The 16,308-nt window shown below is 43.7% G+C and overlaps 1 protein-coding gene and 1 long non-coding RNA gene across 2 annotated transcripts in view; both read right to left on the reverse strand.

The window, feature by feature from the left end:
* The window catches only part of LOC124290312 (eukaryotic translation initiation factor 3 subunit C-like), a 46,026-nt gene that overhangs the window by 9,612 nt on the left and 20,106 nt on the right, over positions 1-16,308 (reverse strand). Inside the window, 9 exon segments of the mRNA XM_046727026.1 lie at positions 1,578-1,616; positions 3,205-3,237; positions 7,810-7,972; positions 8,684-8,887; positions 9,529-9,722; positions 10,613-10,766; positions 11,409-11,534; positions 12,122-12,361; positions 12,996-13,119. Coding sequence (XP_046582982.1) covers positions 1,578-1,616; positions 3,205-3,237; positions 7,810-7,972; positions 8,684-8,887; positions 9,529-9,722; positions 10,613-10,766; positions 11,409-11,534; positions 12,122-12,361; positions 12,996-13,119 — 1,277 coding nt within the window.
* Positions 154-1,567, reverse strand: LOC124290313. Its single transcript, XR_006901890.1, has 3 exons — positions 412-1,567; positions 283-328; positions 154-220 (listed from the first exon to the last, which is right to left on the reverse strand). It is a non-coding gene; the product is annotated as an uncharacterized LOC124290313 (long non-coding RNA).

Raw genomic sequence — 16,308 nt, forward strand, 5'->3', positions numbered from 1 at the left:
GGGCAATGGGCAACCTACTCAAGGGGCAACCATTCAGGGGCTACAAAGGGGCAACCTCTCATAATCCAGGGGCAACATAATTCAAAGGGGCAACCTACTCAAGGGCAGCAATTCAGGGGGCAACATACAAAGGGAATTAATTCAGCAACCGACGGGCAACCTACTCAAGGGCAACATACAAAGGGGCAACCTACTCAAGGGCAACTACTCAAGGGGCAACCTAACTGTACATCTACAACATACAAAAGGCAACCTACTCAAGGGCAATGTACAAAGGGCAACCTACTCAAGGGCAACTAATTCAGGGGCAATGTACAAAAAGGGCAACCTACTCAAGGGCAAATAATTCAGGGGTACAATACAAAGGGCAACATACAAAACTAACTTAGGGGCAACCTACTCAAGGGCAACTAATTCAGGGGCAATGTACAAAAGAGGCAACCTACTCAAGGGCAAATAATTCAGGGGCAACATACAAAAGGGGCAACCTACACAGTGGCAACCAATACAGGGGCAATATACACAAGGTGCATTCTACACAGGAATCTCACACAGAAGAAAACTACACAGGGACATTCAGGTGAGAGGCAACCTATACAGAGGCAACCTACACAGGGGGCAACCAACTCAAGGGCATTCAAGACGGGAATGATACCCTGCACACGATGTCCTCACTATATATCACCTACCAATGATGCCCTGTACATGATGTCCTCACTATATGTCACCTACCAATGATGCCCTGTACACGATGTCCTCACTACATATCACCTACCAATGATGCCCTGTACACGATGTCCTCACTACATATCACCTACCAATGATGCCCTGTACATGATGTCCTCACTATATGTCACCTACCAATGATGCCCTGTACACGATGTCCTCACTACATATCACCTACCAATGATGCCCTGTACACGATGTCCTCACTATATATCACCTACCAATGATGCCCTGTACACGATGTCCTCACTATATATCTCCTACCAATGATACCCTGCACACGATGTCCTCACTACATATCACCTACCAATGATGCCCTGTACATGATGTCCTCACTATATGTCACCTACCAATGATGCCCTGTACACGATGTCCTCACTACATATCACCTACCAATGATGCCCTGTACACGATGTCCTCACTATATATCACCTACCAATGATGCCCTGTACACGATGTCCTCACTATATATCTCCTACCAATGATGCCCTGTACACGATGTCCTCACTTTATTTCACATATCAATGATACCTGTACACGATGTCCTCACCATATGTCACCTACCAATGATGCCCTGTACACGATGTCCTCACTATGTATCACATACCAATGATACCTGTACACGATGTCCTCACTATATATCACATACCAATGATACCTGTACACGATGTCCTCACCATATGTCACCTACCAATGATGCCCTGTACATGATGTCCTCACTATATATCACCTACCAATAATACCCTGTACACGATGTCCTCACTATATATCATACAATACTTATACCCTGTACACAATGTCCTGTTCACATTTCACCAACAAGTACATACAAACAACGTCCTTAAACTTACTCCAACCACCTTGTTTATGATGATCCCCGTCACGCCGGTCTACAATGAGAAGAACACACTCAGACATAGCTAAAACAACATGTTGGAACACTTCCTTCAGTACTTTGGTGGCCAACAAGCACTTGATGAGGAATCTTCTTCACCACAGCGACCTCATGATATATCATCCGTAAATGATACCCTGATGTCCTCACTATATATCATCTAATACTCATGCCCTGTACACGATGTCCTCACTATATATATCTCCTACCAATGATGCCCTATACAAGGCGTCCTCACTATATATCATCTAACACTTATACCCTGTACATGATGTCCTCACTATATGTCACCTACCAATGATACCCTGTACATGATGTCCTCACTACATATCACCTACCAATGATACCCTGTACATGATGTTCTCACTATATGTCACCTACCAATGATACCCTGTACATGATGTCCTCACTATATATCATCTAACACTTATACCCTGTACACGATGTCCTCACTATATGTCACCTACCAATGATACCCTGTACATGATGTCCTCACTATATATCATCTAACACTTATACCCTGTACATGATGTCCTCACTATATATCACATACCAATGATACCCTGTACATGATGTCCTCACTATATATAATCTACTCACTACCTACTCAAGGGCAACTAATTCAGGGGCAACATACAAAAGGAACACACTCAGACATAGCTAAAACAACATGTTGGAACAATTCCATCAGTACTTTTGTGGCCAACAAGCACTTGATGAGGAAGCTTCTTCACCACAGCAACCTCATGATATATCATCCGTAAATGATACCCTGATGTCCTCACTATATATCATCTAATACTCATGCCCTGTACACGATGTCCTCAATATATACATATATATATATCCTACCAATGATGCCCTGTACACGGCGTCCTCACTATATATCACCTACCAATGATACCCTATACATGATGTCTTCACTTTATATCATCTAACACTTATACCCTGTACACCATGTCCTCACTATATATCACATACCAATGATACCCTGTACATGATGTCCTCACTATATATAATCTACTCACTACCTACTCAAGGGCAACTAATTCAGGGGCAACATACAAAAGGGGCAACCTACTCAAGGGCAACTAATTCAGGGGCAACATACAAAAGGGGCAACCTACTCAAGGGCAACTAATTCAGGGACAATGTACAAAAGAGGCAACCTACTCAAGGGCAACTAATTCAGGGGCAACATACAAATGGGCAGTCAAGACAGGGACAACCTACACAGTATTAATCCTTCACAAACCAAGCTGCACAGGGTTAACCCTCACAGGGGCAACCTACACAGGGGCAACCTAAACAGGAGGCAAGGTGCAGAGGGGCAACCTACACACAGGCAACCTTCACAAGGGCAACCTGCACAGGAGGCAACCTACACAAGAGGCAAGCTGCACAGGGGCAACATGCTCATGGGCGACCTTCTCAAGAGCAACCTACACGTTGGCATCCTTCACAGGGGCAACCTACACAGGAGGCAACCTACACAGGGGGCAAGCTGCTCAAGGGCAGCCTTTACAGGATTCCCTTCTAGAGGAGCTTCAGTGCTCCCACGAGACCTGTATTCCCATACTTACTCCAGTTCTGGTTCTGCTGGTAGCCTTGATTATCTGCAAAAGACAAAATCACATCAGTGAAAGACAAGATACAAACACAGCAAAGGAAAACTAGTAGTTTATATCAAGGTCACCATCATTCTACACAGCCATCACTTGGTGGCAAGTGAAGGAATGAGTGAGTGAGGGAGTTTAGTTTTATGCCGCTTTGAGCAATATTCAAGCAATATCACGGCGGGGGACACCAGAAATGGGCTTCACACAATGTGCCCATGTGGGGAATCAAACCCGGGTCTTCGGCGTGACGAGCAAACACCTTAACCAATAAGCTACCCCACTGCCTGGATCAGGAATGAAGCCAACCTTCGGCTGTCTGCATGCTCATCATTGTGTTTTGTTGTCATTCACATGAATGAAGAACACCCAATCAACTTTTCTCAAGATGTATTACTTAGGACTCAAGTAGATCTGGGTGGGAATGTGGTCTCCCGCGACCCACGCTTGTTGTAAGAGACAACTAACAGGATCGGGTGGCCAGGTTCGCTGACTTGGTTAACACATATCATCGTATCCCAATTGCGTAGATCAATGCTCATAACGTCAATCACTGGATTGTCTGGACCAGATTCGATTATTTACAGACCAAATGAAAAGAGCTGGAAAATTGCTGATTGCAGTGTTACACAACAATCAAGCTTCTGAATGGTGGATGAAACTCAGTCAACATGGAAGTCTGGAAACGACAGCATGCAAACTTGTGAAGAATCATGCACTTATAAACAAAATCAGAAATGCTAAGAAAATGAAGCATGTTACATCATGTCAAGTTCTTTAATCTACATAATGCTCCATATCAATAAAGTGTGAGTATGGTTTTACACCTTTGTTAGCAATATTCCAGCAATATCACGGCAGGAGACACTAAAATTGGCTTCACACATTGTAACAGTGTGAGGAATCGAACCCAGGCGAATGAACACTATAACTACAGAGCTACCCCGACCATCCCTTCCTAAAGCTAGTAATGCCCATGTGGAGATTCCATGTTAGAACTGATCCCCTTCAACCCAGGCTTTCATAATAAATCAAATGGATCAGGTGGTCAGATTTCTTACTTAAATTTCTTTTGGTCATATTACCCCAACGTGAGTGAGTGAGTTTAGTTTTACGCCGTTTTTAGCAATATTCCAGCAATATCACGGCGGGGACACCAGAAATGGGCTTCACACATTGTGCTCATGTGGGGAATCGAACCCATGTCATCAGCGTGTTGAGCGAACATCTTAACCACTAGGCTATCCCACAGCCCCTACCCCAACAGGAGAATCATAGCTCACTGACTGACTGAGTATGGTTTTACACCATTTTAAGCAATATCCCAGCAATATCACGGTCAGGGGACACCAGGAATGGGCTTCACAAATTGTACCCATGTGGGGAATCGAACCCGGGCCTTCGGCGTGTTGAGCGAACACTTTAACCACTAGGCTACCCCACTGCCCCTCATAGCTCACAATATAAATCACTGGACTATCAAGTCTAGAATCGATTATGGAGCTGGAATATTGCAGACTGTGGCAATAAATTGCTCCCTTTATCCATAATAACATTTGTTGTTAAAATTTACTGCAACTGGAAATGTACATTTGAAAGCAACAAAAATTGACAAACAAATTATTCAATTTATTTTTCAAAAATAAATAAATTTTGTGATTCACAGTAAAAGCTGTAACCTGTGACAAACACAGTTAAACAACGGTACACAGGACATGATGGGGACACCGAACACACCAACACCGACAGCAGGTGCCGAGGTATATTAGGACTACACCACAAAAAGCACTACACATCCCTACAACATTCAGAATTACTGAGTGAGTTTAGTTTTACGCCGCTTTTAGCAATATTCCAGCAATATCACGGCGGGGGACACCAGAAGTGGGTTTCACACATTGCACCCATGTGGGGAATCGAACCCAGGTCTTCGGCGTGACGAGCCAACGCTTTAACCACTAGGCTACTCTACACATTCAGAACTAAAAGGGCATGGAATAATAACAAAATCCATATTAAGAGCAACTTTTTTTCAGTACAATCTGGATTGAGACAGAGGTGAGACAGAGCTGGGCTACTTTCATCACTATTCTAGTCAGATCACGGCGTGCCAACTTGAAGTAGGTGGAGATGTAAGTGGAGATCCTTAAGTGATGCAGATATCAGACACCACTTTGGTGAAATCAATGAGTGAGTTTAGTTTTACGCCGCACTCAGCAATATTCCAGCTATATGGCGACAGTCTGTAAATAATCGAGTCTGGACCAGACAATCCAGTGATCAACAGCATGAGCATCAATCTGCGCAATTGGGAACCGATGACATGTGTCAACCAAGCAAGCGAGCCTGACCACCCGATCCCGTTAGTCGCCTCTTACGACAAGCATGGGTCACTGAAGGTTCATTCTAACCCGAGCCTTCACGGCCGGTGAAACCAATGGTGCTGACAAACCAAGCAACATAATCAGGACGAACAGGGATTCAAACCCAGAACTGTTAGGTTTTAGCCTGCCCAAGGGACACAACTCATCAGTTAGCTGCGTGCCTTCAGACGATTTGTGTTGGCCATCTGAGGCATCTGTTCTGGAGAATGTTCTTTGTAGTTTCACTACTTCTAGTACCTATTAATCCTACTGGCATATGCAGAAATGTCAATGAACTCAAACCATGTAATAAATCACTGCCATATCATTTACCACGAGACCACATATTTCTTAAACTTGTGACATGAGTATCCCAGTAGTTAAGTGATCTATTTGCCCAATATGATAGGTGAAGACCACTTGTCATTCTGAAGGAAGGAGTTCAGGGTCAAGAACATTTTTTATTATTATTATTATTTATGGTTTTTTAATGGATATTTATATAGCACTATAGGCCATCTCACATGCATTCTCAAAGCTCTTCTTTGTATTTCCCTCGATCAATTAGATGTCAATTCAGCGGCACATCATATTATCAATCTCAACTCCCTGGGGATCATACAACTCTTGCTGCCAATAGGCGCACCGAGTTAATGCATCTTTCTCAGAAAAATTTTCAACTACAGTTCCAAAACCAGATAATTGTTTTCATTTATCAATTTCTAAAACCACATTGCAACTATGTCATTTTTTCCCCGACAATTACTTTCGTTTCTACCTCCGTCTGAAGCGCCATTAGTTTTTTTGAGACAATTTACACTTTTCAATAAATTCTGATAATTCTGCCCTTCTCCTAAAATCAAATGTTCAGTCCTACAATAATCACCTCAAAAAAGTTCCAGCCCCTGGACTACTAACTCCAGCCATGTAGATAGCATTACACTAAATGTCTTTAACTTTTACGAAACAATTGTTTTTTAAAATATACTGTCCATGAAGACCGCAGGGTAAAAACAGACACAAGATTCTCAGTTTGTGAAAGCCAAAGAGACGATTTGTCTTATAAAACACAAACTTCGGGCTAACGATTTGACGATGGTGTCTCCGATGGTCACAGACACAGCAACAAGGAGGGGTACCTAACCCATCCCCCCCTCTCATCCATCACCACAACCATCAACCACCCTGCACCACGAACAAGCTTACCAGTCAAATAAATAGCTCTGTGCAAAAATTAGTACAAGTTATTGCTAAACAACACACAGAAATGAAGATCATGCAACACAAGAGAAAGGACAAGCTTCTACTTGCATCAAGGGTGAGTGTCATGTTAGCTCTATCTATCACTGTGTATGGAGGTTACACGTATACAGGCAATTAAACCGTAGTGTAGTCATGGCAACAGGAAGTACCAGTATTAAAATTTAATAACCCGCAGAAACAATCTGACAAACTGCCCAAGCATTGTTGTTTCACATCATATCAGAAACATCACATATATCAAACTTCTATGCTTTGAGTTAATGATTCCAAAATCCAAGATATTATTGGGGTTCATTTTTTAATCATCATATAAAAGGAAGAAAATTTGGTATCAGGTAAACTCTGCTTCTTGCAATAACAGACTACCTGCTATACTACTGGCAGAGTAGCTTGATGTCCTAAAGTGGAACCCTGCTTATCTGGACCTCAGACACCTGCGAATCTTGACTACTGGACGATTGTTTCGAGCAACCTACCCCCAAAACACAGCAAAATATGCTGGGTTTTTTCCGGAAATGAATTTCAACAGTGGAAAGGACACACTAGCATGTCCCAGTTCCAAAACACTGCAGATTTATTTATGTTGGATGTACAATGTATGGGGAAAAAAGACAAGATGCATAAAATCACAGAAGTGTTTCAGGGGGAATTTAAGAAAGGGAGGTAACTCTTATCAACAATAGATTCCAGGATCCATGTCTATCTGGACAATATCTAAGAAAATAAGTGTCCATATAAGCAAGGTTTGACTGTTTACACCATTTGCCCAGGGCCCACTTGCACAAAGTGATCTTATGATGACCCCACACTCTATCATAGATTTAAGAAGTCCTTAGTGCCAAGATCGCTTTGCGAAGTGGGCCTGGTACTGTGAATGTTCTGTGATGTGTTCAGCAGAGTGTGTATCCCCAATGGGTCCTCAAAGCACGATAGACCGAGTACTTACTGGACTTCTGGAAGTAGAAGTTGCCTTGCTTCATCTCCATAATACGCTCGTTGTTCTCCACCAGCGTTGCCACCTTCTCCGACAGCTGCAGCGCCAGGGACTGCAGACGGCTAGGCTCCGTGCGGTGCATCACCACCGTCTGTGTCGGCTCGTCCAGGGAGGCCTGCAATACAGCAACAGACTCTGATCCAGTGTTTATGATGGGACATGACCGTTAATTGTTTTTTATTTAACACCACACTCAGCAATATTCCAGCCATGTGATGGCACTCTGTAAAAATAATAGAATCTAGACAAGGCAGTCCAGCTGAAACCACGAGCATTGATCTATGCTAAATGCACATCAGAATCAGCCACGTCAAAGAGTCTGATCTGCAATCCTGTTCGTTGTCTCTTAAGACAAGCGTGGTTTGTTGAAGATCAATTCTAATCTGGACCTTGGCAGGACGAACATGATTACTATTTAGTTTAGTGAGCGAGTGAGTTTAGCTTTCGCACCGTTTTTATCGGCAATATTATGGCGGGCCATGGACTCTAGAAGCGGGCTTCACACACTACCCATTTGGCGAATCGAACCCTGGTCTTGGGTGTTACCAACGAACACTTTAACCACTAAGCTACCTCACCACCCCTCTTTCTTTCAGCAGTATATGAGACCAGTTTTCTTTTAAAACAATTACAAAGTGCAGTTTGCTGGTGCTACAATATTATCATTGTCATATTTCTGGCATGATTTCGATCCCTTACTCCTCTTGACCACTTCATAGTATATCAATAAATTCACTACGGACCACATCATAAAGTGATTCGATGTTAAAAGGCTGCAAGTTTGTACTGTCAAGATAAGATCCACCATCTTGTGAGAGCGTCATACCATGAGTTCCTCGTTGATGATCATCTTACTGATGATGGAGTGCACGACCGGCTTGTTCAGCTCGAACATCTCCGACAGTGTGTCCATGGAGAGGGAATCGTACACGCTGCTGTAGGTGAACAAGTACGTCCTGAGACTCTCCTCCTGGATCTTGTTGGTGATCATGTCCCGCACCTGATCCTTGTTGTAGAACAGATCCCACACCTACAACACACAGACGACAATCCATACCCTTTGACTTGATACACTCTTCACTAAATGAAACTTGCAATAAATTCAACCAGACCACAGGGCTGGTTTGTTTGTTAAACTTGCCAGCCATGACCAAAACTTACCTGCTCGCAAATCATTTTGATTTGACAGGCGATGTAGCTTATCATCCAACTGGAATTCATCATTATTTTTACGTGAGCATAAATAGTGAGTGAGTGAGTAAGTGAGTGAGTATGTTTTACGCCGCTTTTAGCAATATTCCAGCAATATCACGTCCGGGGACACCAGAAATGGGCTTCACACATTGTACCCATGTGAGGAATCGAACCCGGATCTTTGGCTCGTGTGATTTATTATCCTGAAATATGATGAATAGCTTCATATATATGTCTAAATTTTAACCCGACCATTGGGCAGGTGAATTTGAGAATCTAGCAGTCCGTGTTGAAAATAACCCATCCCCGGCAGTCGGGCAGGCAGGTATTTCGAACGCTGTTAGATCACTGCATGTAAGGGGGTAAGAATATGACATTGTATCGCTTCGCGTAAACGAACAAGAGAAGATGGGTTTGCCAACACTTTAACCACTAAGCTACCCCAGCGCCAACTTTCTCAAGAAAAGCACTTCGTACCTTGGCATTCATCTTCTCATTGATGATGAAGTTCTTGCAGGCCTTCCAGTCCCCGGTCTTCATGGACTTGGATGCTGCAACCACGTGTTCCCTCATGCTCTCTGGCGGTCCAGTCAGGTTCTGCCTCTCGCTCATCTTCATCACGTGGTGGAAGTTCTTGCTGATCATACGACGACGGACATCAAGCTCATGTGCTGAAAACACACCTCACAAGCTATAGTGTCTAATCTGTAACGTAACAGATCTCACAGGTTCCATTTGGTTTGGTTATTGTTTAAAGCCACACTCAGCAATATTCCAGCTATATGATGGTGGTCTGTAAATAATCGAGTCTTGGACCAGGGTTCAGTTCCTCAAAGCGATCGTAGCGCTACGACTGTCATAAGTCTACGTTAAAGTATGGGAGTTACGATCATCTTAGGGTTACGACTGTCATAAGTCTATGTTAAAGTATGGGAGTTACGATCATCTTAGGTTTACAACTGTCATAAGTCTATGTTAAAGTATGGGAGTTACGATCATCTTGACGCTACGACTGTCATAAGTCTATGTTACAGTATGGGAGTTACGATCATCTTAGCTACGACTGTCATAAGTCTATGTTAAAGTATGGGAGTTACGATCATCTTAGCGCTACGACTGTCATAAGTGTCTATGTTAAAGTATGGGAGTTACGATCATCTTAGTGCTATGACTGTCATAGGTCTATGTTAAAGTATGGGAGTTACGATCATCTTAGCGCTATGACTGTCATAAGTCTATGTTAAAGTATGGGAGTTACGCTCATCTTAGCGCTACGACTGTTATAAGTCTATGTTAAAGTATGGGAGTTACGATCATCTTAGTGCTGCGATCGCTTTGAGGAACGGGCCCAGAACATTCAGTGATCAACAGCATGAGCATCGTTCAACACAATTGGAAGACGATGACATGTGTCAACCAAGCCAGCGAGCCTGGCCACCAATCCTATTAGTCACCTCTTACAACAAGCATGGGTTGTTGAAAACCAATTCTAAACAGGATCTTCACGGGTAGACTTTACAGAAAAGGCACCTCTCAAGGTATACAGCACACAGTGTCTCACCTGCCATGTATGGGATCTCCAGCAGCATGGCCGACACTAGGTACACACACTCCAGCAGCTCAAGGTTGATGTGTTTGTGATAAGGCAACAGACGTCGCTTCTCGATCTTCTCCTGCTCCGCACTGCGTTCATGTTGGCGTTGAGGAAGCAATCCCTGAAACAGTTCCAAGACATGTCACTGAAGCTCACGAAAACCTGGTTTAAACACAGTCTGGGATAGTGATTGATATCATGAGCACCGACCCACAGATGGCGCAAGATGATTGCAATCAAGCAACAAGCCAGACCACCCCATCTATTATGTTGCCTCTTTATGAACGAGTCAGTGAGTGAGTTTGGTTTTACGCCGCTTGCAGCAATATTCCAGCAATATCACGGCAGGGGACACCAGAAATGGGCTTCACACATTGTACCCATGTGGGGAATCGAACCCAGGACTTCAGCATGACGAGCGAACGCTTTAACCAATAGGCTACCCCACTGCCCCTCTTTATGAGTGAGTCAGTGAGTATGGTTTAACGCTTTTAGCAACTTTCCAGCAGTATCACGGCAGGAACACAAGAAATGGGCTTCACATTTTCTACCCATGTGGGGAATTGAACCAGGTCTTCAGCATGATGAGTCAACGCTTCAACCACTGGGCTACCCACCGGCTATGCCTTTTTATGACCAGCGTTGGTTGCTGACTACCCTGACTAACCAGGAATACCTATGGACTTTTTATTCAACGTAATGGAATGATCAAAATTAGCAAAGGCAAATGTTACATAGTAGATAATAGCCTCTCTTCCCTCACCTGTGCGAGCAGCTCCTTGGCTCTGTTACTGCTCTGTATGTCAACCAGTGCATTGTGAGCATCTCGGATGAATCCTCGCCGGAACCCACACAGACCAAGCTGCACAAGGGTGCGATTGTACAGGATCTGAAATCATCATCATCATCATCATCAGTGACTCAAAACTTGCATCATAGACGTTGACAAGCATCATCATCAAGATCAATGATCGACAACCCTGTGCATCTACTGCAGATGAAATTACATACGTTCAGAATTCCCTTTTAGTATGTATCTTGTAGACAGAATTTCAAGTAGTATACAAAATTTGATGACGTTCAGGTTTTATTTGTCTTTTTGTTGCCATGCTCAGCAGTATTGAAGCTACATGAAGGCAGCCTGTAAATAATCAAGCCAAGCAAAATCAGTGAATGGGGGCTCCGATCTACAAATGTCTGCACAGGATGACATGAATTCATATGGTCAACTGGCTCCTACCATAGAATGATCAGAATCAATTTGACTCGTGAAGATCTGGGTTAGAATTGATCTTCAGTAACCCATGCTTGTCATAAAAGGTGACTAACAGGCTCGCGGACTTGATTGACATATGTCATTGTATCCCAATTGCATAGATCAGTGCTCATGTTGTTGATCGCTGGATTGTCTGGTCCAGACTAGACTCAATTTAACCCAGAACCCCAATGGAGATGAACAAGAGTGTGATGGCTGACCTGTGTGTGGACATCGGAGTGATGGATGGTGTCCTGTAGGTGAGACATGAGCATGAGGTCCCGAGCCTGGTACCAGCGGTCATGCAGGGCGTGGTGGTAGATGTGGCACAGCATGGAGCGGGTGCGCAGTCTGTCGGTGCTGTCCTTGGCGTAGATGTACTTGCACAGTCGGTCCATCATCTGCTCGGGGGTCTCCTCGTCCGGATCTGGCTTCACACCCTCCATGGCTTTGTAATCAAACTGTAGAACAACACACAGACTTGTTTGTAACATTACCATGGAAACACTGGTCCTGTATCAACAAAGTAGAGTGAGTGAGTGAGTGAGTGAGTGAGTGTTGAGTGAGTGAGTGAGTGAGTGAGTGAGTCGCGAGAGAAGAGACTGAGAAACATGATAACTTGGGACAAGAAACTACAATCAATTTTCTGACATGTCAAGGGGACACAACTCTGCATGGCAGCTGGTGGCACCATGAGAGCTTACATTCAAAAGTAGTTCATAATGGTCATGGGACAGATAGCTTGATACAAAGGCAGTGTTGTATTTACAGTGAGTGAGTGTGTTTAGTTTTACTCCGCACTCAGCAATATTCCAGCTATAAGGCAGCGGTCTGTAAATAATCAAGTCTGGACCAGACAATCCAGTGATCAACAGCATGAGCATCGATCTGCGCAATTGGGATACGATGACATGTGTCAACCAAGCCAGCGAGCCTGACCACCCGAACCCGTTAGTCGCCTCTTACGACAAGCATGGGTTACTGAAGGTTCATTCTAACCCAGACCTTCACGGGTGTTGTATTTACAGACAGTAACTTTATATCTGTATGTGGTGTGTGCGACAAGTGGTATTTCTGTGATGATGTTCAACATACTTTGTAGTAGGTCTGTTCGATACGACGCAGGTACACCCGACACATCTCGTCAGTGGTGGCGCGAGACTCGAGGTACTTCTCCAGCTGCTTGGTGAGGTCGGCCACACGTGACTCATCCTTCAACCTGTCAACACCAGACCACACACCGTACATCATCAACATCTCCACACAGAGCGCACAACATCAACACACACAGCGTACACCATCATCCCAACACCTCCATGCGATCAGACACGTAACTCAATCAGTAATAAGTACTTCAGCAAAATTATTGCTGCTGTAAATATCTGACACACATCAAGATCTCCATGTGATCAGACAGTACTGGCCACATACCTCGCTCTGCAATACTGATGAGAAATTATTGCTGCTGTAAATAATGTAATTTTTAGAGTAAAATTGATATTTTATACTTATCCTGACTCATGCTCTTTTGCTTGTCTTCTTCTTCTTGCGAACATAGTGGAACACTTGTATCTCCTTATTTGAAGCTCCCTTCAAAATAAAATCACTAATTGGTACTCACCACGAGTTGCAGCCCTTTGTTTCCCCTGGCGGGAAAGGTGTCGCCACCCTCTGGCCATGTGCTCCACTCTCTCCTGATTTTGCGAGCCCAACACTTGAACTTACAGGGAAATCCAAAGTGTTATGTGGGGAGGATGGGAGGGCTAACCTCATGAGTCAGGATAAGTATAAAATATCAATTTTACTCTAAAAATTACATATTTTTCCTTATCCTGACTCATGCTCTTTTGCTTGTAGCATCCTACGGACACGGAGGTGGGAGTAACAGAATACTTTGGATTTATAATTAGTGATTTTGTATAGATATACTGTAATATCCCCTACGGGAACTTCATGAAGGCTTAGACTTAGGATGTTTGCTGTATTAAAAAACCATAGGTTACATAATGCCATTAAAGGGGAATTACATTATTAATATATTGAACAATACATATAATATATATATATATATAAGTGACTCTGATAGAGGCACTGAAACTGAACATATCATAGTATAAGCTTAAGGCTGAATAACTTAAGCTGAACATATATACATAGCCCTAAAACTCCGTAGAGTTATAAGCTAGATAAGTATGTATATAATACATATTAATCTTGTGAGGGTAATATTTAACGCCTACGAGGAACTGTCAGTTGCTGAGCGAGGACCAGTGGTCCGAAATGGTGAATGCCAGAGACATCTTCTGTAGTGATGTCTCTCAGGTAGTGATTAGCAAATACCATGTTAGATTTCCAATAGCATCCTTGCATAATCGCGTGTTCAAGGAACAGTTGCCGTGAAGGGCGAGGGTGGAGGCCAATGCCCTGATCTCATGTGGATTTGATGCTGTTGGTGGGTCCAAGCCTGCTGCCTTGTAGGCACGGAGAATGACAGTCCTTATCCAAATAGATATTGTGGTCCGCGGCGACACTTCTGTTTGATTTGTAGGCGATAAGGGGATGAATAAACGCTTGAGAAATCTTCTCCTTGTTTTGGATCGTCAGAATAAACTTTGAGCTCTTACTGGACACAGTGATAAGTCTTGTGTATCTTGTGATCCGAGAATAGAGGATAGCGCCGGATGTGAAATAACCTGTCTGGTTGACCTGGCAGTTGATTTTAGCGATGAAATCCCATCTTAGTCCGAGGTGCGCCAGTGTTATGATTGTCATCAAACTGTATCCTCTCGTAATCTAGAGCGCGGAATTTCAGACATTCTTGCTGCCGTGGCTAGAGATAGCAGAAAAAGTGTTTTCTGTGAGAGAAATTCAAAAGTTGTCGATTCCAAAGGTTCATAAACCTCACTCGTGAGGTGTTGTAACACTATATTCAGATCCCAAGCTGGGCCGTGGAACTTCCGCTTTTGGTCCTCCAATCGGAATGCTCGTAGTAAGGCAGTAACTCTGGAGATCTTGTCAACTTGACACCCGTTCTCATGGTGATTACAGAACTAAGTGCAGCAAGATATGTTGATATCGTTGAACCTTTTAAATGTTTGTTTTGGCGCAGGTAACACAAATAGTCTGCCGCCTCTCTCGCTGTAAAACCTTTCTTTGTTGCATAATTTTCGAAACTGTGCCACTTGTCGTCGTACAAGTTACGAGTTGAGTAACGTAAGGCAAGCGTGACTGCTTTTGCCGCCCTGGCAGAATATCCTCTCTTGTTTAAACACATTTGTATACAGTCCATACGTGTAGTTGGAACATTGCTGGGTTTCCGTGCTCTTGTTTGGTGTGAGGATGAATTAACAGGTTTGCACGCTTGGGTAGCTCCAGTGCTGGTTGACCGATTTCTTGAATTAGTATGGGAAACCACGTTCTGGCCGGCCAGTAGGGCGCGACCAAAGTGAGTTGTAGGCTCTGTGTTTGTCTGATTTTCTGTAATACTTGAGGTATTATTGCTGGCGGCGGAAACGCTTGGCGATGCGCATTGAGGCCTTCCCATGATAGACTTAGAGCGTCCGTTGCCCAAGCTTGAGGGTCTGGGACTGGTGACACGAATGTCGGTAGCTGATTGTTGAATCGCGTGGCGAAAAGGTCTATTAGCGGCGCTCCTAATTGCTTGATTATCTGTGCAAATATTTCCCTGTTGATCATCCACTCTGTCGGTGATGGTAGATGAGGCCGAGAGAGAGCCGTCTGCTAGTATATTTCTGGCTCCGGAATGTGAACTGCTCTGACATGTAGATTTAGATCTTGTATTAAATCGAACAGTTGAAAGCTTAGGTTCAAACCGCTCAGCCATCTCGTTGAGCCTTGCTTGTTTATGTAGAACGCCACTGTCTAATTGTCTGTATGGATCATTAGGTGCGATTTTGTAGAAATGTGCTCCAATGTAGAATGGCGCTGATTACAGCTTTCATTTCTAGACTGTTTATATGGAGTTTGCATTCTTGCTGATTCCATAATCCTGATATCGCAGGGTTGGTGAGATGAGCTCCCCAACCTTGGAGTGACGCTATCTACATATAGATGGGTTTTGAATTCCTGCTCTGCTAAACAAATCCTTCTGCAGACATTCGATTTCTGGTCCACCATAGTAAATGAGGTCTGAGATGTTTCGGTAGACTGAATGGTTGTACATCGCTGAGATGTGCGCTGATGAGGACCTGTAGGGGCTGTGAATCGTAATCTGCCTGTGACAGTCATGTCTTGGGCTGATGTGAAGACCTAGTAGGCTCTGCCATTGTCGAAGTGGTAACGGAGAGAGTAGAGCTGGTGGAATGGTCTGTTGTATCTTGAGCCAACGGTCTTCTGGTACAACGATACGGTTGCGACATTTGTGATGAATCGAATACCTAGGAACTGC

The sequence above is a fragment of the Haliotis rubra genome, unplaced genomic scaffold (genome assembly GCF_003918875.1).
Source record: "Haliotis rubra isolate DU_JTF1 unplaced genomic scaffold, ASM391887v1 Scf461, whole genome shotgun sequence".
Lineage (NCBI taxonomy): Eukaryota > Metazoa > Mollusca > Gastropoda > Lepetellida > Haliotidae > Haliotis > Haliotis rubra.